General features: G+C 41.3%; 1 protein-coding gene across 1 annotated transcript in view; it reads right to left on the reverse strand.

The window, feature by feature from the left end:
- The window catches only part of NSF (N-ethylmaleimide sensitive factor, vesicle fusing ATPase), a 149,827-nt gene continuing 122,644 nt past the window's right edge, over positions 1–27,183 (reverse strand). The window contains exons 18-21 of the mRNA XM_047833305.1: positions 7,726–7,860; positions 5,592–5,705; positions 2,103–2,158; positions 1–1,643 (exon numbers count right to left, since the gene is read on the reverse strand). Coding sequence (XP_047689261.1) covers positions 1,598–1,643; positions 2,103–2,158; positions 5,592–5,705; positions 7,726–7,860 — 351 coding nt within the window. The 3' untranslated portion in view covers positions 1–1,597. The remainder of the gene's footprint in view (positions 1,644–2,102; positions 2,159–5,591; positions 5,706–7,725; positions 7,861–27,183) is intronic.

Below are 27,183 nucleotides of genomic sequence, written 5' to 3' on the forward strand. Positions count from 1 at the left end.
TTTTCAAGTATAGATATTCTTTATTGCATTCCTTCATTTGCATTAAACAATATATTTATATTTTTCAATATAGTTTTGGACAAAACACCAAGAAATCAACCTCATTTAACAAGAGACATAAGTTAATACACTGTGTGCTGCTTTCACAGGAAGAGAAAAGAGGCAAGCTGTAAAACAGATAAGGGAATCCAAGATACTGGCCACCGGGAATCACAGAATTTCACAATACAATCCACTTTTTAAAAAGCCACAAAATAAGCTAGGGGTGAAAACCCAAAACAAGATAGATATGACACTGAAGTCAACCAAAAATACATAGATGGCAAGATCTGGAGACAATTTGCCTTCTACCACGGGGACAAATGACAGAGCTACACCCAAGTGCCACTGTGGCAACAAGTCCCTGGGTGGCGTAAAGCCCCTTCAGATGGCTTCTGATTGCCTGTCCCTGCGTTTTAAGCAGCAGTGGGGAGAGAGTGGCCTGCTCTGTAAGTCTCATCACAAATATGATGACCTAATTAATTCCTTTTGACTCCGTTATAAGACAAACCACGGGCTCTCCTTCCCTTTGGAAGAGGAGTGTAGAGGGTAAAGGAAATGTGTTAAATGTACTGGAATGGATGTTAAAAGACTCAGAGGGCAAGGGCTAGAAAACAGTGTCTTCTGGAGAAAAGTGTTTTATTTAACAGATGCTAGATAGTACAGATGGTTTAAAATAAAGGGAGGATAAATTCTAAGTTGTTAAGCTAAGGATACTAATAAGCCTTTAATATTACAAAGAATTGTCCCATTTAGAATTGGACACTAGTAACGTGCTGAAAGTTTATAAATGATTTTATTGTAACGACTCCTTTCTATTTAGGGGTGTACGCTTTTTCCACATGGGTCTTTAACAAGTCTTGAATAACAAGACTACCAAGCGGTAACGGTTAGCAGATCTCTTACCACAGAGCAAGTCAGTAACACTGAGGATATGCCACGGCCAACACAGTAATAATCAGACTTCCTATTAAGAAAGACCTTTTGACTGCAACTTGGAAACATCTCTGAAAATGATTGAGAACAGCATTTTGAAATTCAAAACCCTGTTCCTTCAGGCAAAGATAACCACCAGTTTTCTGGGAGAACCTAAACCAAATACCCAAGTACCTTTAGTGTTAGCACAGGGGAGTTGTAAGATAATCCTTTTGAACCCACACTTCCAGTCACTCTTCCTGGTTTACATCTAGAAAGTCTTCCTTCTAAGAAGCCAAGTGTTGTCTTGGAACATTGTTACGTTTACTGAGGGGGTTGGGTGGCGATGGCGGTGGGGAGCTTAAAACGTGTAGTGTTCACAAGTGTAGTACATCACCCGCACTTAAAGACCGAGGAAGAAGAAATCATCTTAGCTTGCACAGAAAGGTAAGCACAGCATTCTAAAGCAAATTTGTACCTTCCACAAAACAGCAGAATATCTGAGTAAGCACAAGGGAGGGAGTTTTATTGCACTAATCATGCAGAGTGAGCACGTGTTGAAGGTAGGGACTGTTTCACTTTGTCCAGGATCTTGAGTTGAGTGAAGATCCCAGGCCATCTTCACCTTGGTCACTTCCCTTGGTCACTGTGTGTGTGCAAAGAGTCCGTTTTCAAAGTCAAGGGGGCTACTGAAAAAGAAATACCCAAAACAAACAAACAAAAAACCAGATGAGGGTCTACAAAAAAACCATGCGTCACAAAATCACTAAAAGCTTCTTAATGGTTTTTCTAAGTTTTTCACTATGCATTTGCTATTAGATAAGCATTTCACAAAAGAAAATGGTCATAGCCCCATGCATTTAAAAGCAGGCTCCAATAAATATGTACCATTGAGTTTTTTCCTGCATTGTGACAAGGAAGTTTTGCGAAGCAGGACAAGGAGAACAAACCAACAGAACAACCAATTTCCTTGCTTGGTCTCTCAGGCCTACAACACAGTGAAGAACTCTAATAAATGGAAACAAAGTTGTCCAAGAAAGGTTGAGAATTCAAATTTATACGCACTGTAGAGCAAGTCTTAGAACAGGCAGTGGAATTTAACAGAGTGGTAAGTCTGGCTGACGGTCTTAAGTGTTGCAAGTACTTACGCTCCTTCTTCTCTTAAGAGGGCCAAGAATTTTCTCACACGGTATTCGGGATCCATCTAAACACAACAGAAGAAATAAAGAAGATGGGTTAATGGTACCTTCTAATAACTATGCACTTCACGCCAAGGAAATGCGTGGTTTCATACTTCCTCCAGCGCTCTGCTGAGTCACAGAAATGTGTTAACCTGCTCCCTGACCAGCATTCTGACACACAGCGAAGCCGATGACCTCATTCCAGAGGAGTGAGCGGGATTTCCAAGCAGACAATTGCTGGGCATGAGGTTCCAAATGACCCAGCTGGTCATTCCCAGGCACCTCAGCTGAGTGTCCCGTTAGCTAGCACTGTGTAAGAGGACACGTGTGAGAGCAGACAGTGGCCACTCTTGGGGGCTCAAAGGGCATCCAAGTCATAGAACTTATTAATGCAAGGTATATAAAACTGAGACCAAAAAAACCAAAATTTAAAAAAAAAAAAAAAAAAAAAAAAAGGTGAGACCAAACTTAAAACCAATTGAGGGTGACTAAAAAGTAGCCTACCATCTATTCACGATTGACACGTTAGCTTTTCTTAGCCTTGGTCTCCCTCACATAGTTTCTTCTTTGCAATTAATTAAAAAAAAAAAATTGTGCTGAAAGTAAAAAAAGGAAGAGTGGGGCTGACTCCCCTAACGTGACGCCTGGATAATCTGGGTCTCCTGACATAAAAGCATCACGCATGGGGCGCCTGGCTGGCTCAGTCAATGGAGCATACAACTCTTGATCTCCAGGTTGTGGGTTCGAGCCCTGCACTGGGTGTAGAGATTACTTAAAAATAGCATCTTTAAAAAAAAAAAAAAAAAAAGGCATCATGAGTCCAGGTGAAGACAGAGAAGTTTTGGTTCGGGGGCTAGATTTAGGTTATTACTATTGCTCTCTATTCATTTTCCTTTTATATTCATATTTACTCATTTGTTTAAATATACTTTGTTCCCAGTGGTCAGCCAGAGATGTTATCTAAAAAAATGATGATTAAAAACATCTTTAATTCCTTAATATGCATTTTTATTGTGAGAAACATGCCTAACTTTTAAAAAATGCTCCCAGGCAGGCGTCTTTCCCCAGAGGGAACTCCCTGCCCTCCAGGAGTAGCTTTCAAAGGTCGGTGCGGCTGTGCAGAAAGGTACAATTGGATCCCTCCAACCGCAGTTTTGTTTTCTCTTTTTTTAAGATGTCTTCTCTTCTATCCCCAGAAAAACATCCAACAGAAGTTTCAAATGTATCAAAGTTAAGAGGTCAGACTACAAAGGACTAAGAAAAAGTACGAAGAACTAACAAAAGAAACATTTTCCCTCTTTGGGAATAGAATTACATACGAATCAATTGTCAAGTTCTTTAAAAAAATGGAACTGGCTGGAGCTCAGCTGTAGTCCGTACTTGCAGGTCTTTGCCCATTAAATATATTTAATATGTGTGAGCAACGACTTACTGACTTGCCTGTAGCTATGGAATTAAAAGTCAAGAGAAAGGGAGGAAAAAAGTAATCTAGATAAATGACTTTATTCCCTCAGGTGACATCCAGTCAGAGCAGATACTCAGCACTGTGCAAGTTTTAACAGAATCGTGTAGAGTGAGCAGAGAGGTAACATGACTTATATTCTGCTCAACTACATGCCTCTTCACTTAGGCTCAGTCTCTCTAAGGCAGATCTAAAGAGAATTCACTCAGCTGCACGAAATCCATTTGACATGAAGGGGTTCAAACTCAGAGGCCTCTGAAGTGTCAGTCGCTGAAGATTAGGCCCGAGTGCCCCACTCTCACTTTCTGCCCCACATACATAGAGGCATTAAGGTGATCACTGACCTGCAGGCATCAAAGGAAGAAGGGGTAGGGACTGGAGAGAAAAACCCACATAGTTTCTTCTCTGCAATTATTGAAAAAAATTATGCTGAAACCAAAAAAAAAAAAAAAAAAAAAAGAAGAAGAAGAAGAAGAAGAAGAAGAAGAAGAAGAAGAGTAGAGCTGACTATCTTGACAGATTTATCTTTACCCAAGGAAAGAGCTAATATGTCTGTATATGCACCTTTACCAAGAAGAAGCCTGAGCAAAGTGATTAGCCTGTAACTTTAATTTACCACTCACCATGGAAAATAAATAAATTTCAGTCTGGCTGAAAGTTCAATAGATTAAACTTTAGGTTTCTCAAAGCCACAATTTTGTTTTCAAATAGATGGGCCAGCAAAGATTAAAAAGGCTTCACCTCATGTTCTCAATTTGTTATTGGTCCAAGAGCCTATTTCAGGTGTCGCCGTGAAACTCAAGACTTCCCCCCCGCCACCCACTGCTCCCATCGAGTGAACGGCAGGACTGAGCAGTGGCAAACCATGCCAACAGTGCAGCCAGTGTGTCCACCGATAACCTGGGATGGACCCATCTGATTACAGTTTGATGAGCACCCTACTGTGTGTCCGGCTCTGTTCTAGGCACTGTGGATTCATATAGTGAGTGATCGCCAAGATCCCTGAACTCACAGAACTTGTAGAAGTACATTTATTATCTAACCAGTATGGCAGATAAGGACAGAAGACACAGGACGGGCACATGCAGGGTGGAGTCCCCAAAAGTAGATGTGCGAAAGTCCCAGAGAAATTTCATCTTTGTCCGGGTACTAGCCCAGGGCTCAGTTTTCTATGTGATCCTGGATGCTTTAACTCTACGGTAGTTTGCATGAAATTTCTAGGAGCCCAGCTAGGGGGAAATATATAGAGCCTAAGTCGATTCTGTACAATTCAATTAACATGTCCCTTAAAACAGCCTCCCAGACCCCTTTTGGTGTAATGCACAGTAGCTTCTGGACCTCTGATGAACAACACCATCTTCCTTCCATCAGTAATCGGCTGTGTGACCTTGGATAACTCCTCACCACCTGTGGGACACTCAGTACCCTCATCTCTAAAATGGGGGGTGGGGGTGGGGAGGAACAGCAAAGCAATTGCCCTTCAAAGCCCTTTCTAGTTCTAAGATCTTATGACTCCCTAAGTTAAAATTGAAAGTAACTTCATAATCTTTTCTTCTATTTCTGAATTTTAAGAAGAAAGAAAAGTACCAATAAGTTATTGCTGGTCTCAGAAGCAGGCTACTAATAGCAACTTGAGTTCAGAAATAAGAGAATTATGATAAATTATTCAAAACCCTGTAAAGGTGGGGTGCCTGGGTGGCTCAGTCAGTTAAGCGTCTGACTTCAGCTCAGGTCATCATCTCGCAGATTGTGAGTTCTAGCCCCACATCGGGCTCTGTGCAGACAGTTCAGAGCCTGGAGGCTGCTTCAGATTCTGTGTCTTCCTCTCTCTCTGTCCCTCCCCCACTCATGCTCTCTCTCTCTCTCTCTCTCTCTCTCTCTCAAAAATAAATAAACAAACATTAAAACAATTAAAACCTTAGTAAAGGAAATATAAAACCTTTTGGTATATCATGAAGCTGTGTCTGAATCACACAGAGAATGAAGCATCTTACCTGTAGCGACATCTCGATCAACATTAGTAACTTCTTGATTCCTATCCAAACCTTCTTCCCTTTGACTTGCTGTGAAATTGTGGTACGTTCCTTATCTTTGAAGTTGCCCAAAAGCTACAAAAGCAATAAAAATAACGAAAGCACTTTGATAGTAAGTTAATTACAACAACATTAGTTAACAGTCACATTTATCCCTAAAAGAAGAGTGGTAAGAGCTACCTGACTGGTTTAAGTTGACAGGATTTTATCATATTTTATTTTATTTATTTTTTAAAGTGTTTATTTATTTTTGAGTGAGACAGAGCATGAGTGGGGAGGGACACAGAGAGAAGGAGACACAGAATCTGAAACAGGCTCCAGGCTCTGAGCTGTCAGCACAGAGCCTGACATGGGGCTCAAACTCAGAACGGTGAGATCATGACCTGAGCCGAAGTCAGACGCTTAACCCACTGGGCCACCCAGGCGCCCTGGATTTTATCATATTTTAAACTCCAAGCTGACCTTCCTAACCCATTAGGTAAAATTATGAAAGTGAAAGCTGGTATCCTAAATCCTGTTTTCCTATAGACCTCCATTTAATTTAGAGATATATTTCCTGGCTGTGGGGAAAAAAAACTCCAACCAACCCATAATAAATATCAGTTACAATTTTTGAGTAAATTTTTTTTAACATTTTTTAACATTTATTTATTATCGAAAGACAAGAGAGACAGAGTGTGAGCGGAGGAGGGGCCGAGAGAGAGGGAGAGAGAATCTGAAGCAGGCTCCAGGCTCTGAACTATCAGCACAAAGCCCGACGCGGGGCTCGAACTCACAAACTGCGAGATGATGACCTGAGCCAAAGTCAGACGCTTAAGTGACTGAGCCACCCAGGCGCCCCTGTATCAGTTACAATTTTTAACATGTGTCAAAGCAGAGACTAAATTTAATTCTTAACCAACCTCGACACCAGAGCTGCTCACACAGGTAATCTGGAGACATTTCTCATATAGAGAATTTCTATTTTGCTGGGAGTATGCCCCAACCGCATGGGTCTTGCGGAGTTCAAGAAGCTTTTACCACTGCTGAACAAATCACTAGGTAACATTTTTTTCACAGATCTCATCAAGTCATTTGTGTACACTGATATTAACCAAAAGTTTTAATGAAGAATATAGTTTTTTTAAAAAAATTAAAATTTGGGGTGCCTGGGTGGCTCAGTCGGTTAGGCGTCCGACTTTGGCTCAGGTCACGATCTCATAGTTTGTGAGTTCAAGTTCCGCACTGGGCTCTGTGCTGACAGCTTGGAGCCCAGAGCCTGGAGCCTGCTTCAGATTCTGTGTCTCCCTCTCTCTCTGCCCCTCCTCTGCTCGCACTCTCTTTCTCAAAACTAACTAAATAAAAACATTAAAAAAAATAAAAATTGGGGCGCCTGGGTGGCTCTGTCAGTTGAGCGTCTGACTTCGGCTCAGGTCATGATCTCGTGGTCTGTGAGTTCGAGCCCCGTGTCGGGCTCTGTGCTGACAGCTTGGACCCTGCTTCGGATTCTGTGTCTCCTTCTCTCTCTGCCCCTCCCCTGCTCACGCTCTGTCTCTCTCTCTCAAAAATAAACATTAAAATAAATGAATGAATGAATAAATGAATGAATAAAAATTAAAAATTAAACTTTGTCATCCTCAAAAAATTTAAGAAAACATTCCTATATTATGAACTTAGTAAAGCAGTTCCTTTTACTTCTGCAGCTTTTTGAAGTCTAATGTTTTAATCACGGTTCTGATTTATTAAATGCAGGTAAATGGGCAGAAAGCTGTTGCAAGGGACCGAATTTTCTGCATGCTGATTACTCTACCCTCCCCTTCTCCCATTCCAAGTTTCTGGCCCATGTACCATATGCATCACTCATGGCAAGCACACAGTAATTGATTCCTGGCAGGCTGAGTACTGCTTACACCAAGGAATGGGAGAGTCATTCACTTTCACGGACATTCACCTCTTCCTCAAATTCCTGAAACTACTGAAAGTATATCCCAGGCGCCCTGTTCTAGGTCAGCACAGAAATGAGGCACCGGGTGCAATGTCTGTGGTACACCCTGAGCGTTACTGCCACCCCAGCTCCTGTCGTACAGACAGTTTGCAATCCATTGACTTTTTTCACCTCCAGAGCTTCCAACAGCTGCTCTCCGGTGGCAATGTTGGGCACATGGATGGTGGTGCTGAAAGCGTTCAACATTTCCATCTCCTGAAGGACATCTTTGCGGCTGGTGGTCCCAATGATAAGAAGCTTGCGGCCCTGCTCATAAGGAGAAAATGTGTTAAAATGCATAGGAGAAGACTGGTCAGGAAACCAGAGTAAGCCTGAACAATATCCGTTTATTTAATTGCGGAAATGTAAGTGATTAGGCAAAAGAAAAAAATTTCAAAATTTTCCTCATGAAAATCTAAAGAAAAGTATCAAGAGTATGATTCAGAAAGAGAGACACTTTCTTTGGAACATGATCCAGAAAGAGACAACAGCTCTTTCTTGTCATTCGTGTCAATGAAATAATGGATAAATCAGGGAGACATACAAACCAAATAAAAAGATATATGTTGAAGTATATGTTGTAATTCATTTCTCACGGCCAACAGGGTACACGTAGGGTAGGGATTGGGAAAAAGGAAATGAATGAACAGAAAGTCTGTATCACCCACTTAGCAAAGATTTATTATGCTTTTAAGAAGGAGCAGGGTAACAAAAATTGCTTACATTTATGCAACACTTAACTGTGAAAGGCATGGTGTTGAGTGCTTTACATAACTGTGTCATTTAATATTTTTAAATTTCATTTTTATTTTTAACCCTAGAACATACAAAAAAATGTTTAAAAACTATAGCAGGCCTATGCCACCATTCCCGTGTCCCTCTTTCCAAAGGCAATCATTTTAAACTCTTAGTTTTTCTTCTTGTCTGTACCTTCTTTTCTTACATTAACAAGGTGATACCACTATTTTTAGATTTTTGTTTTCCGCTTAAAATAGAATATGATGACTATTATGGAAGATGAAGAAGATTTAATGTTAATTTTTTACCACCCCCCCCCCCATGTGTCTCTTTTCTTGTCCTTCCAATGTAGTTATTTTATAGTCTTTGGTTCAATCTATATTCAGTATTTATCATGATTGCATAAATATGATTGACAGCTAAGCCATGTAATATACTATTACATTTCCTTTCTTAGGAAACATTTTATATTTATTAGAGTTAATAACTGCTATTTCACCCTTTGCTTAGTTTACCAGGTGCCTATTATAAGTTCATCCCCAAACACACACAACCATGAAAATCTTTTCAATATATTCAAACATGTCAGGGAATTTTAAAGTTTGTTTGTTTGTTCGTTTAAGACCTCCCTCTCCTAGAGTCCTCTGTTCTCAAAGCTCAGTCTGAACTGATAGCTCTGTAGGCTTGTTGCACAGCTGTAGCTCTAGAACCTTCCTCTCTCCTGTTATATCCCCTACATCCCGGGGTCTTCCCTTTACTTCATTTATTCCCTTTTCCACGGTGTATCTACTTCAATAACTACCAGAGAAAGGGTGCACAGGAGGTGAAAATGTAAAGACTTTGAATGTCTGGAAATGCTTTTATTCCACCATTAATACTGTCTACTCCACACCTGACAGTTTGGCTAGGTAGAGAGAACAAGCCTAAATATAATTTTCCCTCCAGAATTCTGAAGGCATTACTCTATTGCCTTTTAATTTTCAGTGTTGCTGGCTAGAAGACTGACACCATTCTGGTTTTCTGACTCTTTGCTTTTACTTTTTTAATTTTTAAAAAAGGATCTTTTTCTCATCCTTATATTCTATAATTGCAAAATTAGGTACTTTGAGATAAGTCCTTCTTTACTCATTCTGCTGGTGCTAGATGGGTCCCTTCTAAACTGGAAACCTCTAATCATTCAGTTTTAGGAAATATCTTGGATTATTTCTTTTCATTCATTTTCTGTGTTTTTCTGTCTTTGTTTTTTGCCTCCCCACCTCACGGAATCTCCATTAGTTGCATACTGGTCTACTAAGACTAATCTGTTATAGTTCTTTTCCTTTTTCTTGCTCCTGGTTTTTATTTTTTTCTCTTTCTAATGCTTTTTGGGTTAGCATCAACATCATCTTCCAAATTTATATTAAGTTCTTTGTATATTTTCATTTCTAAGCGCTCTTTCTTGTTTCTTGAATGCCTTTTTTTTAATTATATCCTATTATATTTAATGGCTATGATGCCTTATTTTAAGTCTGTGTGAATCCTATAGATTTTATAATGTTTTCTTCTGTTCTCTGCCTAGTCCTTGTCTCCCTGGAGTTCCTTTTTTCCTATTTGTTTACTGTAGGTTTTCCTCAAGTATCTTGGTAATTGTTGGATGACCATTCAGATTTAAAAATTAAACTAATGACTGGAAGCTCTGAGTCTGAGGGCTTTAATACAGGATGATCAGATAAGACTTGGCTGATTATTGGGAGTCCTTCAAAGGTCAAGATGTGTACATTTTTCCCAGGGAAGAATCTTCCTCCTTCCTGAGGGCTCTAAAGGCTAGTTTCCAGCATTCTGGGAGTCGATGGGGGAAGGGGTCTGGGTATCTCATCATTCAATATGAAGACTCCCATTTATTCCTATTTACAGTATGGCATCTCTTGAGATCAGTGTCTCATTTACTGTTCATATAATCCTGACAATTAAGTACTCATGTTATCTCTACTGATGAGGCTATTGAATCTCACAGATAGAAGTAATTTGTTCAAGGTCAAACAACTAATATATAATGGAGACAGGAATGGAAACCAGATCCAGAATCCAAAATTGTATACTGCTTTCTTCATGAAGAAAACACATTAAAAAAAACCAAAACCAAAAACCGTTTACTTGGAAAATGGAAGAGGAACACATTTTAAACTATGTCACTAGATTGACGGTACACATTCATTCCACAGATAAGCCTTTAATACAACAATTAAACCTATTCACGGATCTTAGAAACACATGATGTTAAAATAAATTATTATGTGAAAATTAAAATGAACGCAGGAAAAGATGTTAAGAAATTGAAGATCAGACACCAAAACAATTTCAATTTGGGTTTTGTAAACATTACACCACTACTATCAATAAGGCATACCAGCCATTCACAGTTTTATTCATCGTTTTTGTCCACCTACTGTGCCAATAATGGAAAATGAACCACAGGCATTATCAAAGAAACACAGGCATAAACAAAGGCATATCAAAGAAAGCTGAGCCCTTCTGGCACAATTAGTGACTGGCATATCAGATGACTGTGCAAAGACTATGGGGTACAAGTATATTTGTGGGGTGCCTGGGTGGCTCCGTTGGTTAAGTGTCTGACTCTTGATTTAGGCTCAGGTCATGATCTCATGGTTTGAGACGGAGCCCCTTGTTAGGCTAATGTGCTGACAGCACGGAGCCTGCTTGGGGTTCTCTCTCTCTCTCTCTCTCTCTCTCTCTCTTTCTCTCTCTCTGTCCCTCCCCTGCTTGTGCATGCACAGCACTTTCTCTCTCAAAATAAACAAATCCACATTAAAAAAAAAAAGTATATCTGTGGAGTTTAATTGAAGGATAATCATTACTATTCTTCAAGACATCAACTATCTAAAAACCAAACACGTTTTCAACAGAGCTTCGTCAAGCTCCTAGATGAATGTGGAATAGATGTTGTATAGAGAGAGACACAGCTATGAAAGAGATGATGACGATCCAACATGGACAGGTGGGAGGTATTATGCACAGGATGTCGTGGTAGAGGGAGGGAACGTGTGGCACAGAAACCTCTCCTGCTCCTTCTCTGGAACAGAGTCTTAAGGAATGAGTAGGCTGATTAGGAAGATGAAGGGGAAGGCTATTCCAAGCCAGAAGGAGCAGAAACACCTAAGTCTGAAGGTGAAATAACAAAACCTGGGGAGCTGAGGTAATTACAAACACAAACACAGACACACTTCCGCTATCACAGAAGAGTGGTGCTCTAACATTCAGCACGAAATTCCATCTGTAAACTTGGGAAGGGATCTCTGAAGGCTAACAGATGCTAAAGGCCACACAGGCTGGTGGAGCTGCCTTACAATGAAAGGTAACTGACTGTTATCTCTCCTTTTCCTTAGGTTTTTAATGTTCATAATTCAAATTCCCTCAATTCCCTCCATTCAGCCCATAATTCAAACTCCTTCATCTTGCCTTCTCTCAAGGAAGGCAGCGTTGGCCCTAGAAGAACAGCACTGAGGAAGAAGCTTTTTACTCCAGAAAGATGGAATTGCCATTTTCCTAGTGAAAGTTTCTCTAACGTTAACAATGACTATGCTCTTCGGAGTGTTGAAAGACTGGGAAATGTAGAGCAACTTATAATGGAAACACTAATTTATGTTTTGCTTTACTTCTTGTTTAACAAGACTGCAAACACTGCAGAGAGGTCATGACCCAGGCGAGTTCAGGCCTTGACTTGTAAAGCATCATCTTTAAGAAAACACCGAAAATCATTACCAAATAATTAAATTGTGTTGGGTCATTTTGTCTATTAATTAGTGGTAATGCTCATGAGGAAGCTTTATCATGAAAAAAACTGAGTGTAATAAATCATATTGGAGAACATTTTGGAGGAAAAGCTGCCAGCAGCATGTAATAGGAAAGTCAGCTTTGAAAATAAAAGTAGAGCTCAACCCAAGAGGGGAAACCCAACTGGTTAATGTGTGGCTCCTAGGCTTAAGTCTACAGCATGGAAACATGCCCCTTGGTGGAAAGAAAAAAAAAAAAAAAAAAAAAAAAGAGTGATAACTTATTTGAAGGGAAAAAAAACTGTTCCCAGCATACTCTTTACTGAGATTTGCTAGTTCCTGATACAATAAAGAAACAGGCCTAAATAAAATGACTATCTGCCAATCGGATTATGATAAACATTGTTCCAAGGTTAAGTAAGTATTAGTTAACTAATTCTTGGTACCATAAGAAGCAACTCAGGTGAAAACATTACCATGAAAAAGGCAGGGCTCAGTCAGGTGTTGATCCTTCAAAAAAACACTTCTTTACATGATGAAGAATGAACAAAGTACTAAGCAGTATCTAAGCCTTTTGCCACACAAAGGACTAACCAGATAATCCACACCCTTTCAGAGGTCCTGCCCATTGATTGGCCCCAATAAACTGATTTGTAACAAAAGTTCATGTGGAAGAAAGCTTTTTTTTTCTTAAATAAAAATGCCACCAATATAATACTGCAGTGAAATGGAAGGGCTGATTTTAACCTGTGAACAAAAGTAAAGTCAGTTATGCAGTAAAGAAAGGCCATTCTTTCCGTATCATTCAATGCTGAGCAAGTGTAATACACCCTTGGTAAGAAGAATTAACTGTGAACAATTGGAAACCCTGAAATGGATTAAGAAGTGAGTTTAAAAGTGCAACTCAAAACTGCTGTGTGCCGGGGGCCTTAAACTTTATGTCGATTGTTAGAATTTGAGGTTTTTGTAACTGAGAGTGAAAATGTTCAGAATAGTAAGGATTTCTAAGCCCAGTAAGCAAAAGACTCGTTGATCAGACCATTACCAAGAATTTATTCTGTTCAGATATTTATGGAATTATGAGATTTGATTTGTGTCTTCCAAGTGATTATAATTTAGCTGGGAAGAGCAAATAGACATTCAGGATGTGTACCAAGGAACACATCAGCAAACACAAACTAATAATGGCTGTGGGGGCACAGCATAAGGGGATAGTTTTATTAGAGTAGGTTCCTCTAGGAAGATTCCCATAGTACTGTAGGGACACTGACAGAGAGGAGGCCCTGGAGGAGACGGGACGGGTCTCTAATGCTACTAAATCCTATGTGGGTGGTGGAGGCAGCTGAGCCAGGGCACTAAGTCTTTTTAGAGAGGGGAGTGGGCAGCCACTAAAAGGAAGACTCAGAATGCTAAACTAAGGAAGGAGATTTAGTATAACAAGCAACAGGAAACTACAGAAGGCTCTTGAGGAGGCAGAACGGCGATGGAGAGAGAGAGGATCCTGGCAGCTGGAGGCAGGCCGGTCTGGGGGCCCGCAGGAAGCTGCGGCACCAATGGTGTGCCGGCACTACAAGTCAGCGTGCCCAGGAAGGATCCGCGCCGTCCCACCAATACCTCACACACGCCGTCCTTTTGAAGGCAAGCCCAGGGCTGGCAGAAAGCAAAGGAGGAGAGGCAAGTCCCCCCAATGGCCAGGTGGTTTAGTGCGGTAGCAAAAGGTCAGGCTCCATCATTCATAATCGTGTGATTTGGGGTAGACGATTTAACTTGAGTATCTGTCTCCTTCCCAACCATACAAGTGGGATACAAATCCTATCTATACCAGCTCGGGTGAAGAATGCTTGGGGAAGGGGGGGGTCTTGGCCATCGCGGTCGGAGGAGGCCAGAATGAAAGGAGACGCAAGCTTGAATGCACAGGTCTTGAGAGGAACCTGAAAAAGCATTCTCTGCCTAGGATGTCGGGGCCCCGTAAGGTTAGGGTTAGGTCAGGGTCAGGTCTCGTGCACGAGCAGTGGGGAGCCTGGAAATCCCTGTCCTCCCAACACAGGGCCCTGGCAGCAAATGATGCACAGAGAGTGCATTCTCCCAGAGAGCCAACACTTCCTCTTAGGGGAAGATGAGAGCTCCAATCTTCAGCTTGACTCAGGTGGCAGTGAGGCCCAGTCGGGGCCCAAGCGAAAGATCAAACACCCCCTGGAATCGTGGAGTGGGTGAGAGTGAGTGGCCTCGTCAAGAGGCTTCTGAGGGAAAGGTCTGCTCAGGGCAGGGGTGTGAAGGAGCATTCCTGGTAAGCCGTGCTTTAGTCCACCCCTTACCCTAGCTTCATTCTTGGAATGGGAATAATTTCACACATTTCTACTTAGTTTGTATTAGCCAATACAGAGACCTTTAAAAAACATTCTACCTACCACAGTGCTCGTACAACTTTATCGCTGCATTTATTCGCAAGTCTGAATCTTGTTCCTAGACTATCAGCTCCCTGGGGGTAGGAGTCGTGTTTCATTCCTTGTGGTTGTGAGCACAACATGCCTGGCGCACGGAAGATACTCCTATGCGCCCTCCGCCTAGAATGCTCTTCCCATCCACGTGATTCTTTCCCTAATGTCAAGGCATTGCTTGCACGTCACCTCTTCCACTGGGCCCACACAACCCCCCATGCTCCACCATTTAAAACCAGTCTCCCCTTCTTCATCTCCCTTTATCCTGCTCTCTCTTCCACTGTATGGTTTAACATGCTCTATATTTTACTCATTTACTACTGTCTTTACTTGTTTATTGTATTAACTGCTGGTCCTCCTTCGGGAGGACAGGAGTTTTGTCTGTTGGGGTTTATTGATATATCCAGGGCCAGCATAGTGCCTTGAACATACTGCGAAGTGAATAAATTTGTGTTGAACAAATGAACGCTGATCTCATTGTCGGCTTCAAGGGCAGCAGATCACTCCTTCCTTGTTACAGTCTCTCTTCTGGCCCTGGAGAAATGCACGTTATGCCAGTGTTCAACAGGAAAGTTAACCATCTACCATTTCAGAGTCTATATCTTGGAGCCTCACGTGGTGAACGCTAGAACAAGTTTTCAAGAAAATAATCCAGAATGAGCGGCACGTATGCTACATTTACAACGTAAGTAGATGCCATAAGGCTGTCGTCTCTCTCTTTTAATCAAGTGAGCGATGAGTAGTTAAGCTACTGATCGGAAAATACGGACTTCTCTAACAGGGAAAAGATGAGATTTATTAGAGGGCATTCATTTAAGATAGTGAATTAAGTCTTATGAAGCATCTCCTACAACTCTTGGTTTCCCCCCAAAAAAGAGAAAAAACTGACTACCATTAAAAACAACCAGAGTCTGGACAGTAAAAGGAGAGGAATGGGGCCTCTCCTGCATGCATATCCTGCATGCATTTCTGATTTCTCATGCTCAAAATGTCTGTAACTTCTTTTTTTGTAGCTAAGTGTTTAAGTTGAATACCAAAGGAAGGATGTTTCAAATAAATCATGCTACAACTAGGCTGACGACTACCCTTAAACGCTCCATCAGACTGTACCCTGAAGCAAATTCTTAGTCTACTGTCTTTGTAACCATCCTCATGGTGCTGTAAGAAGGACAGAGGACAATCAGGAGGGGAATTCATGATGCAGATTGGATATGAAATGAGAAACTTCACCCCAAATAATTTAAAATAATTACTATAGCAAGAGCAGACCACTTTGTGATATTAAGAACATTTCAGTACCAATATGTGAAAAAGACACCGAATCATCAGATTTCACACTTGGAGTCGCTCTTAAAGATTACCTCGTCTAAAGATTACCTAGTCCTCCCCTGGTTATTTTGTAGAGAAAACTGGGATGAGAGGCAAAGTGACCTGTCTGAAGCTTCTATACCCAGGCAGGGAGCTGAAGCTAGAGTTCAGGCCTCTTTGATATTCCCATTATGCTTCGCTGTGCATTGTTCTCATCTGTGTAATTTGTAACTCCTATCAGCAATGGCTGATCTCTTAATTATGAGTTAGGGAGATACATCACCTAGAAATTACGATCTTTGAGCTCTTGGGAGAAAAGTTTAAATTAAGCAAATAGAGTCGTACTGACCATGGCACAGTATTCTTAGTGCCAAAAGGAATAGTTCTGTAGATACTCTCTCTCATTAGAAACTGAACTAAGGGGCACCCGGGTGGCTCAGTTGGTTAAATGACCAACTCTTGATTTTGGCTCAGGTCATTATCTCATAGTCGTGAGATCGAGTCCTGCATCGGGCTCTGCATGAAGTGTGGAGCTTGGGATTCTCTGTCTTGCTTCCCTCTCTGCCCCTCCCCTGCCCGCACACACACACTCTCTCAAAATAAATAAATAAACTTAAAAAAAAAAAAAAACTGAACTAAGATGATCACTGATTACTTAGTGAATCCAAACTCTTCAGCCTTGCACCGACAGAAAATTTCCCTCCCTCTCCCAACTTTTAGTTTGATATGCCTTTGATATGCCTGTGACCTCTGTGCTCTCTAATCAGGTCAATTTTCTTCTTCCTTCTCATTTTTTTTTTAAGGTTTCATTTTTTTGGAGTAACCTCTGCACACAATGTGGGGTTCAAACCCACAACTCCAAGATCAAGAGTTGCACACTCTACCAACTGAGCCAGCCAGGCGCCCCCTTCCTTTTCATTTAATTTCTATCTCTGTGATTTTTATTCTCAGTCTTCCTCTTTACTAAAATTCTTTCCAGAGTTTTCTACCAGTTTGTAATTATCTCTTAGGTCCAAGATATTTTACAGAATGGATCGGTATGCCCAGTAACAGCACCTCACTTATCTGGAGGCCAATCTGCTAAGCAATTTCAGCTATCCAGAACACAGACAAGAACCAAGATATAAGCAAAAATACTCTAACTTCTGGGACCAAAACAAAACAAAGTGAGGTTCAAGTGACTCCGTGCTGCCAGTGCCAATTTATCCACTAGGCACAGTGGACACAGCAGCCACAGGGCCCATAAAACTTCGAAGGGCCCACAAAAATATTCAAAATTTTTTTTTTACATCCGAAGAAACAAAGAACTTTCAGGTCAAAGAAAAAAAAATTTTTTTTACCATTTTATTTTTAAGTAATCTCTACACCCAATGTGGGGCTCAAACTCACAACCCTAAGCTGAAGAGTCACATGCTCTACCAACTGAGCCAGCCAGACACCCCAGTAAAATGTCTTCAATACCAACAGTTGGAAAATAAAATACTGAACTTTTTTAATGAAGGAAGGGGCCCAGGTACAGTCACAGGAAAGCTCCTTCAGCTCTTGTGGCCTGGTTACCCTTACTTTATAAAACAACTCATGAGTCCTTGCGGTTGCCTTTTTTTAGTGCACAGCTGACCAGAAGCAGCAAATTAGAAAAGTGGGAACCATCAGAGGCAGGGCGCCTGACATAATTCAATGGGATTTAGAAACAGCTAATAGTAAAACCCTTAAGAAACATTAAGAACAAGGAAAGGTACCAAAAAATAAAAACAAAACAAAACAGGGCACACTGGACCCATTTAATGACTACATGGGCAGAGTCTTATACATCCCAATAGTTCTTGCTGTTACTTGTGGTATTACTGACTCATGTGATTATGATTTGTAATGATGATCCTTATTCTTTACCATACTGTTTATTATACTTTGCTTCAGACACCAAACAGGTATGTAACAACTTTTTTCTCTTAAAAAAAGGCTAAAGTGGGGTACCTGAATGGCTTGGTTGGTTAAGCGTCTGATTCTTGATTTCGGCTCAGGACATGATCTCTCAGTTCGTGGGATCGAGACCCACATCAGGCTCAACACTGACAGTGCGGAGCCTGCTTGGGATTCTCCTTCTCTCTCTCTCTCCTAACCACCCTTGCTCACATGCTCTCTCTCTCTCTCTCAAAACAAATGAATAAACTTAAAAAAAAAGGCTAAAGTATAACAATTGATATTTACAGAAGTTAAGCTTTAGCCATTTGGAAAAAAATAAAGCTTTTCATTTCTTATGAATTCCTATTCCTCTCTCCAGTGAAACTGAATATGCTATATGAAGCCTGAGATAAGTAACTGTACACAAAACATATCCTTAAATTTCCAAGTGTCAGTTAGTGTGTAAATAATAAAAATTTGCTAATTCTTGCACAGACACATCCTTCGCTGTCTCTCCCCATCGCTTCACAGCTGGAATTCCTTAGCAAGGCACAATGGCCCTGATAAATCTCCCTTCTACTCATCTTTCAAGACCAAGATCAAGAACTATTTGTGAAACATGTGCAGATTCTCTCAGGAAAATTGACTGTGCTTTCCTTTATATTCCACTGGAACCCACATAACTTATAAAAATTAACTAGATACATCATGTGTACACATCTTTCTCCCTCACTGGATATTGACATGGACACCAGTCAGCCTCGATTAGAAAAAGAGTACCCCTCCTAGGGGGATGAACTAGAAAGAAGCATGCCCCTACCCTAGGCCCATTCCCCAAAGCCCCAGCACCTTGTATGAGTAACTCTCAGGGTTAAGGCTGCCAGACAAAGCCCCAGGTATGCCCCAAACAAGTATATCTCATGCAGTGCTTGATATCTTTCTGAAATTCAAATTTACCTGGACGTCCTTTATTCTTGTCTACTAAATCCAGCAACCCTACTCAGGGCAGATGCAGCCCCACACCAGGGTGGATGGCTTAGTGAGCACAGTGTGGGCTGAATGTTAACCCTCAATTGTCACTTGACCTTGTACACAAACTGCACAACTGAACAGGTGGCCCTGGATTTGAAACTCTTTGAGGGCAGGTACAGTGTAGTGGCTCACTCATCCTTGTATTTCTACAGGTTGGAACAAATGTTTATGAAATGCACATCCTAGTGAAAGCATACATCCTGTGAAGTAATATTTCAAACGTGGCATGTCGAAAGAAATATTTTTGGATGGAAAAAAAACTTTCCATCTCCCTTCCATGGAACGTAATACAACTGTCACTGTCTATCTTAGTCAACCTTGGTCACATTGGCATTCCTGCATCGTAAGCTCTGACTGGAAGCAAAACACTGAGTGGTATGCCAGGTGGGTGTCCAAGGTCAACTGTGAGAGTCATGAGGCACCCTCACACTTGTCCTCTCAGAGACACAGGTGTCTTATACATCAGACCTTAAACCAGCCTTAAAAGAAAAAAACAAGGTGGGGTGCCTGGGTGGCTCAGTTGGTTAAGTGTCCGACTTCGGCTCAGGTCATGATCTCACGGTTTGTGGGTTCAAGCCCCGCGTTGGGCTCTGGGCTGACAGCTCAGAGCCTGGAGCCTGCTTCAGATTCTGTGTCTCCCTCTCTCTCTCTCTGCCCCTCCCCAGCTTACACTCTGTCTGTCTGTCTCTCTCAAAAATAAATAATACATTAAAAAACAAGGTTAAAAAAAGCTACATGTAGACAAGCTTAGAGACAAAGGTACATTCATTTAAGTGTTAGTTAAATGGCACATCAGTTGGAAAGATTGGAATTAAAGAGTTTTGACAATTATATGCTGCTAGTTAAAAATGAAAAAGAGCATACACATTTTTTTCCTGATTATGAATAAATGCATAGTGTTGAAATTTATAAAATATAGGAAATAAAGTTGAAAAAAAATCACCTATAATCCTATCATCTAGGATAGAGTAGGTACTTTTAAGATGGAAAAATAATAGAACTTCCTTTGATTGCATTCTTTTAAAAATCACCCTTTTTGCATATGTTTTAAAATGAACATCATCTTACAGAAGAAGAGATGTATTAAAATATTGGAAGGATGAGCTCAAATACTATTTTGACTGGTAGGGGTATGCGTTCAGAAAGTTGAGGGGCCACTGAGACAAAGGCAATCACAATAAACCATTTCGGCACACCTCCCCCAGTCCTTTCTCCTTTACGACTGAAAGCACACTCGGAGAGTAACTGAGGATTAAGTGAAAGGTGATTTGACAGTTATGTAGGAAGTTTCTGACCTAAGCCCAGTTAATGCAGATAACAGGTCACTAGCTGGGTGGCCAGAATTTTCCATCTGACTGCTGTCACCTGGTGTTTCTCCCTGTCCTCCCTTCCCATTTTTGTTCCTCTTATTCTGGAAACTGCCCCCTTCTTCCACTCGCTCCGGGGCTAAGTAAGGCAGGCAGGGGCTGTGGGAGCAAGATGGCGGGCAGCTACGGGCCAAGAAAGCCGCTATGCTCTTTCTTGCCAGCATTTCTAGGGCTGTTTCTTCAGCAGCAGCCACGTGGAGCCCAACTCCTTTGATATGGGTGGGTTGCTTTGTCGGTTTTATGTATTTTTTGTGTGAGGAAAGACAGGGTCAGAGTTTTCTTTGAGGCGAATCACACACTAACAACTGAGCTGTGCTTTGCGGTTTACAGAGAACTACAATAAACATTTATCATATTTCATTCTCACATCCTCAACCTCAGTATTATTATTGCTCCGATTCTAGAAAAGTGAACACTGAAGCTCAGAAGTGACTGGGTTCTAATTCAAGTCCCTGAATTCTAACTCCTGTGCTCTTATTTACACTGCCAATGCCAGTTCTGTGTGTGGTTAACACCCACCACCTTCAAAATAGCCATTCAGTGAATATTATCATCCACATAGCCTAAATAGGGGAAGGAAGGAAGGAAGGAAGGAAGGAAGGAAGGAAGGCAGGCAGGCAGGCAGGCAGGCAAGCAAAGCAAAGCAAAGCAAAGCAAAGCAAAGCAAAGCAAAGCAAAGCAAAGCAAAGCAAAGCAAAGCAAAGCAAAGGTGGGACTGTCTGGGGCCTTTCCTGTGGAAGCACTCTCTCCATTCCCCAGTGTGAGGTATAAGGAGGGCTGTCAAGAGGAAGATGTGGTTATAGACGACCAAGGAGTGATTTAAAAAGATCAAGACCTCGTTCCATCTATATCCCAATAACTATCAGGAATATTGATGGATTGTTCTGGACCTTTTGTAAGGTTCCCCTTAGTGGCTCTTCTCACCCAACATTGTCGTGCCAGGTAGTAGAAAGCCCTAGGAAATCCCCAAAGATCTGTGTGCTTGTTTTAGGGACAAGAAGGTAGGAGAGACTCTATGAAACACTGTTTTGTTCCACCTTGAGTTGGGAGAAAAGGGAGCTTTAGTCACAAGCAACAGGCGACTGCAGGGAAAGAGCCAGGACATGGGCCAGTCCCTGGAGGCTGAGGATAAATGTTAATAGGCAGTGTCCGTGGGGACCTCACAATGGCCAGAAGCCCTAGTCCTCCGTCTACTCCTTCCCAGCTGAGCCCTGACATTCCCGTCTCTATTTCATTCTTCCTTTTATAACAGGGGTCTTTAATTCCCAGACCAGAGCACTTAGGAAGCTTCTAATTCCAGCAAATGGGAGATAGGGAAGTAGGGGGTACTTGTTTTTTCCCCAGTACTGCACATGAGGCAAGTTGTGCCTGGGCACTCCAAGTTGGAACCCTGAACGAACTCTCCATGAAAATCTGCTACAGAAAAATGGCTGCATTCTTTAGTTTTCCTGTCTTACAAGCTACAAAGATTCTGTGGACTATCTAAAGGTACCTCTATTCTTAAAACAAAACAGAACAAAAAAACAACAACCAGAAGATGTATTTCTAGTTCCATACAATAGTCTTCACAAAATACTAGACCCTCTAAGAACTTTGAAACAGCAACAAAACAGGAACAAACAGTATCTGAGATGTCAACCCTGGAGCCCCAACTAATGGGCATATTCAAAACAAGGACAGACATTCATTCCCTTTTTGAAGATGTTAGGAGGAGACTCTATAAGTCAATTCTTTACAAATGGCATGCTCTGTGGACAACAAAACATTCCTACTTTTCAGTAACTCCATGCTTTTTATAACAAAGCATTAATACCTTCTACCTACGTAGTCCACGGGTTTACAGAGGACTTCACTATACATTATACTGTACATTAGTTGGCCCTCACTGGGGTAAGTAAAGCAGGGAGAATTACCTCCATTGTACAGATGAAGAAATAAACAAAGATATTAAGGGACTAGTTCAAAGTTGACTGAACTATGACTCCAACTTAGGTTTTCTGACTCCAACACAAAGAGGAAGTTCTGCAGAGGGGGTCGTCATAACAAGGTTCACGGCACAGTGGAATACTGTGGTACTAAAATCAACACTTTCCTAACACCGATGTCATGTCACAATAATATATTTAAGGCGATGGGGCTAGACCTGAAGACATTCTGGCAGTGAGAGGCTATTGTCTCGACACCATTAGCAGTTTCCTGCTGATTAAACTTTAGATACTTAATTTTGAGTTAGCTGAAAATACTGTATATGTTTTATAATTTTTGTATTCATTAATACCTATCATAGATGTGCTCTACCAAAAACCAAAACAAAATCCCGATTTTGAGAAACATGTATTTTAATGTGTCTGTTTTAATTTATTTATTAACTTGATTTGATTTATTTTTAAGTAGGTTCCACACCCAACGTGGGGCTTAAACTCATGACCCTGAGATCAAGACTCGTATGCTCTATGCTCTACCGACTGAGCCAGCCAGGCGCCCCTGAAAACATGGTTTTATTCAGCAGATATCTGTAGCAACGCTTTATGAAAGGACTCACCAAATGTCTTTCGCTGTAATTTATGTACTTAAAATCATTCTACATATATATGTACTGTATGTATATTTGATTTAAGCAAAGTATAGGCAATTTTATAAAATACAGTAGCCATTTAATATCACTGACTTAATAAATGGAAAGATTGGGCCACTAAGTTGTCCACCATCATACAGCTTTTCTTCAACAAAGAAGTCCAAAGCACGAGTCACCACATCGGTGACTACAATGATGTGTCTGGCAAAACGACTACACCTCTTTCCTAAAGTGGTTATACATCTTACTGAGTCATATTGTAGTCATTAGCCAGAGTTAATTTTGAACAGATAGATGGGGAGATACTCATGTTGGGGCCTGCACGATTTGGAGTCTCTTCCATTATCTGCTTATTTTGCTGAAGAAACCCAAAGCCTGAAGAGTTGCTTAATGTTACCAAGACTTCCTAATACCATCTCTGAAGTAAGACCGCGCTCAGATGTCATGTAAGGATTACACGGAAGGCAATCTTGTCTAGAGACCGGTGATGTCAAAACGAAATCCACGGGACACACAAATAACACCCGCTCGAGTTCCCACCAGCAGCTCTCGACAGTTTCTTACTGGTTTACACGTGATGCCTGGCTCAGCTCTAAATCCTCCTTCTTTCGTATTCGGTAACATCCCCAGGTGCCAGAGCAGCGAGGGAGTTATTTTTACCCTCAACGACTTTGTATTTTAACTGAAACTCTAATAACAACCATGAGGTCTGAATTCTACTTCAGTAATATTGCTATGAATTTGGAGTGATCTTCTCTTACAGGAGTTCACCGTTGCCAAAGAGTTTTCCAACCGGTATGCCGCAAATAGGTTAAGGGTGGACTCAGATGTCAATTCTCGTCAGCCCTGGGGAAGGCTGGGTGGCCCTTGGGGTGGCGGCGTCCACTGACCCACGGGCCTCCTCAGACGTGACCATTTTCTCTACGCCACTACATGAGAAAGGTTGGGAAGCACCGGAACTCAAAAAGGCATGGTTCTCCATAGATCACAAGGCCATTCTGGTAGACACAGACGCCGCCTTCCAAACTGATTCCCCCCAAGTGTCAAGTAAACTGAGCACTGAAGCAGTCAGGTTAATGGGCTTAACTACTCCCGCACTTGAGGAAACTGGGAAGTCCTGTCATTTTACAGCTTGAGGAGTTCCTCTGCAGGCACTTGATTTTGTCTCTCGAAAGGAAAAAAAGGTGCCAGAAGAGATCTGTGAGGAAAATAATAAAGCCGTCGGTGCTGCAGGTTGCGGGAAGATTTACCTGGCCTTACGGCTTTGCTACTGCTTCTTCCTCGACATTAAGACTAAGGCTTTTCATCCTCCTGATCTTGAAAAGCACATTCCCCTCAACTTCCATAAATCCGCAGAACCTGAAAAGAGCCCCAGTGTCACCGAGTAAAAGAGCCGGCTTTAGGAATCTCACTGGAAGGAGGGGCGTCTTCAAGCCTCTCACTGCTAAGCCGGACATTTCCTAACACTGGACAAATTGTACATCCAGCTCAGGGAGGGTGAACTGCAGTGGTCTTTTACCCTCCGAGCCAATTGTTAGCTTTTCACGGGAATCAGCAGGGAAGCACATGTGAAGCCTCTGTGGTGCCGGTGAGCGCCCCCGTGCCTTGTGTGACTCTGCATGTAGATGAAGCAGGCCGGGGGCTTTCTGAGCCGCGGCCGCTGAGTTCTCAGAGCAGCGCTTTTCTCCGGCGTGGCTCCCTGCTGGGACAGCCCTTTTCAGTCCTCTACCCCCCCTCGATCTCTTCTCCTGCACAACACAGGGAAACTTGATTGAAATAAAGACCTAGGGAACATGTTTTATTTTCTCCTGTTCAATCCATTTTAGAAAAGCTTTTAATTGGTTTTAAAAAGATGCTAAACAAAATGTGATGATGTTTTTCAGTCTTCATGAACTACAGATACCACTTTTTATACTTTCAAAGGGCTAATAAATCAATCATGAAATTAACTCTCCAGCTAAATTTAAAGCAAACCCACTGAATACCGGGTTCATTAAAAATCTATGCATTTACTTAGAAAAATTTAAAATTCAAAGAAAATTATCCTGGTAACTGAAATCTGACTTGAATTTTTAGTCCTACACTGAAAATCCAAGACCAAAGCAATCACAAAGGGGAAAAAAGAAGGCTTGTGAACCAGTTTTAATAAGCCAATTTACAACGAGGAGGGGTGTGGGGGGAGGGGAGGAGGAGAAAAGAGAATATCTTGATACATAACAACATAGTGCCCCTGAAGGGATTCTTTTATTTAAGCATGTGCACACATGCACACATAATTTTTCTACGTGAAAGCTGGAATCACAACAAATGCGATATTAAGAATCCTGTGGCTGATATGATTACTATATTGTATATACGCCCAGTTCCTCTTTTTAAAGAAAAATACCTTCAACTTTTCTGTTTTGACAGTGATACAAATAACTAAGAGTTTTCTACCACCCTAGGTGGCTCTGCGACCCTCGGATTCATGAGCTTTTAATATTTAATTGAAAACACCTGAAAAACCTACATGGCTGATGGTCCGGTGGAGCGAATGCTTCCACTGTAGAAAGACGAATCTTCTCGACACCGGATCACAGCCTGAAATTTTTCCCTGAATTCTCCTGAGAGAATATAAACTGACTTAAAAAGGAAGGTGGTGCAGAGACAGCATATTTTCATTTTGTCAAATGTATGCCAACTAGAAATACTGGACACAGTATAACTTCTTCTGCCACTGGTTCACGTAAGCAGCAGGCCACCATCTATCAGGCCGGGTCAGAGTCACCCAATCCTGATTCAGGACGGGCTGGTATTCCTTAAAAGAGAATCCCTGCCATTTCCAATCACTAAGGCGACCAGATCTATCTTTGACTTCTTACATATTCCTATACCCTTCCTTTGCGGCCCTTAGATAAATTAGTTCTACATCCCTTTTGAATGATCCAATCCCTGTTTCTAAGACTTCTCCCAAGCCGGACCATGTACTTTGGATGCTCACTTCTTGCTTCTAGCTCCCCCATAACCCTCCTTTCATCAATTAGGTAGCTTCAGCAACCGCTTTTTTTTAAGTGCCTCTTTTATTGAAATGGAAGTCACAGAACACACAAGTCGCTGAGGTAAAGTGTACAATTCGATGGTTTTTAGGGTTTTTTGCGGATATGTGCAACCATCACCACGATCAATTTTACAACATGTGAAACACCCCGAGAAACCCCATGCCCGTTAGCAGTCACCTCTCATTCTCCCTATCCACCCCCTCTCAGTCCTAGGCAACCATGAGTCAGTCTGTTTTCTGACTCTACAGATTTGCCAATCCTGGACATGTCATACAGATGGCGTCAAACAATATGTGGTCTTTTGTGACTGGCTTCTTTCGGTTAGCATGTTTTCAAGGGTCATCCATGTGACAGCACGTGTCAGGACGTCATTCCTTTTTATTGCTGAATGATACTCCGCTGTATCCATATACCATATAGCACATTTTATCTGTGAACATCTAGGTTGTGTCCGCTTTTTGGCTATTATGGATAACGTTGCTATGAGCGTATCTACAAGCTTTCGTGTGGACATAATATTTTCATTTCTTTGGGGCGTATACCTAAATTGTTGCGTCGTAGGGTATCTCTCACCTTTTGAGGAACTAGACCCGAAGGCTGCACCATTTTTATACTCCTATCAGCAGTGTATAAGGGTTCCCATTTCTCCAAATGCACAGCAACACTTGTTACTATCTGACTTTCTGGCTGTAGCCATCCTGGTAGGTATGAAGTGGTATCTCACTAAGGCTCTGATTTTCATTTCCCTGATGGCTAAGGATGCGGAGTATCTTTTCATGTGCTTATTGGTCATTTGAAATTTATTTATTTTTGAATGTTTTCACTTTAATCGTACCTCGACAAAGATAAATTACAGTACAAAATAAAATACTTAAGCCCACCAAAATGAGGGGACACGCAAAAAATACCTTTAGAAGTAAGTTATCTAGGGGCACATGGGTGGCTCAGTCAGTTGAGCATCCGACTCTTTTTTTTTTTTTTGGTTCAGGTCATGACCTCACAGTTTGTGAGTTCAAATCCTGCATTGGACTCTGCACTGACAGTGTGGAGTCTGCTTGGGATTCTCTCTGTCCCTCCCTCGCTCTCTTTCTCTCTCTCAGAAAAAGTAAATAAACTTTAAAAAAAGTTAAAAAGAAAAGAAGTTATCTATGTTTTTTGTTGAATAAATTATTCATGAAGTACATCTGTATAAACCTGTACCAGATGTTAAGATTTAAAAACATTAGATAATGTTCCTTTCCTCAAGAATTTTACAATTATTTTTATAAAATGGAAAGTGATTACTAAGTCTTTAAAGGGTTGTCTTTTTTTTTAATATGTCCTATTTTATTTCTACTGGTATCTATTTTGGATAACAAATAATAATTTGTATTCTCAACTAAGGTATGTCTCTCTTTTTAAATGAATGTGTTTAACAGTGTA

The sequence above is a fragment of the Prionailurus viverrinus genome, chromosome E1 (genome assembly GCF_022837055.1).
Source record: "Prionailurus viverrinus isolate Anna chromosome E1, UM_Priviv_1.0, whole genome shotgun sequence".
NCBI lineage: Eukaryota > Metazoa > Chordata > Mammalia > Carnivora > Felidae > Prionailurus > Prionailurus viverrinus.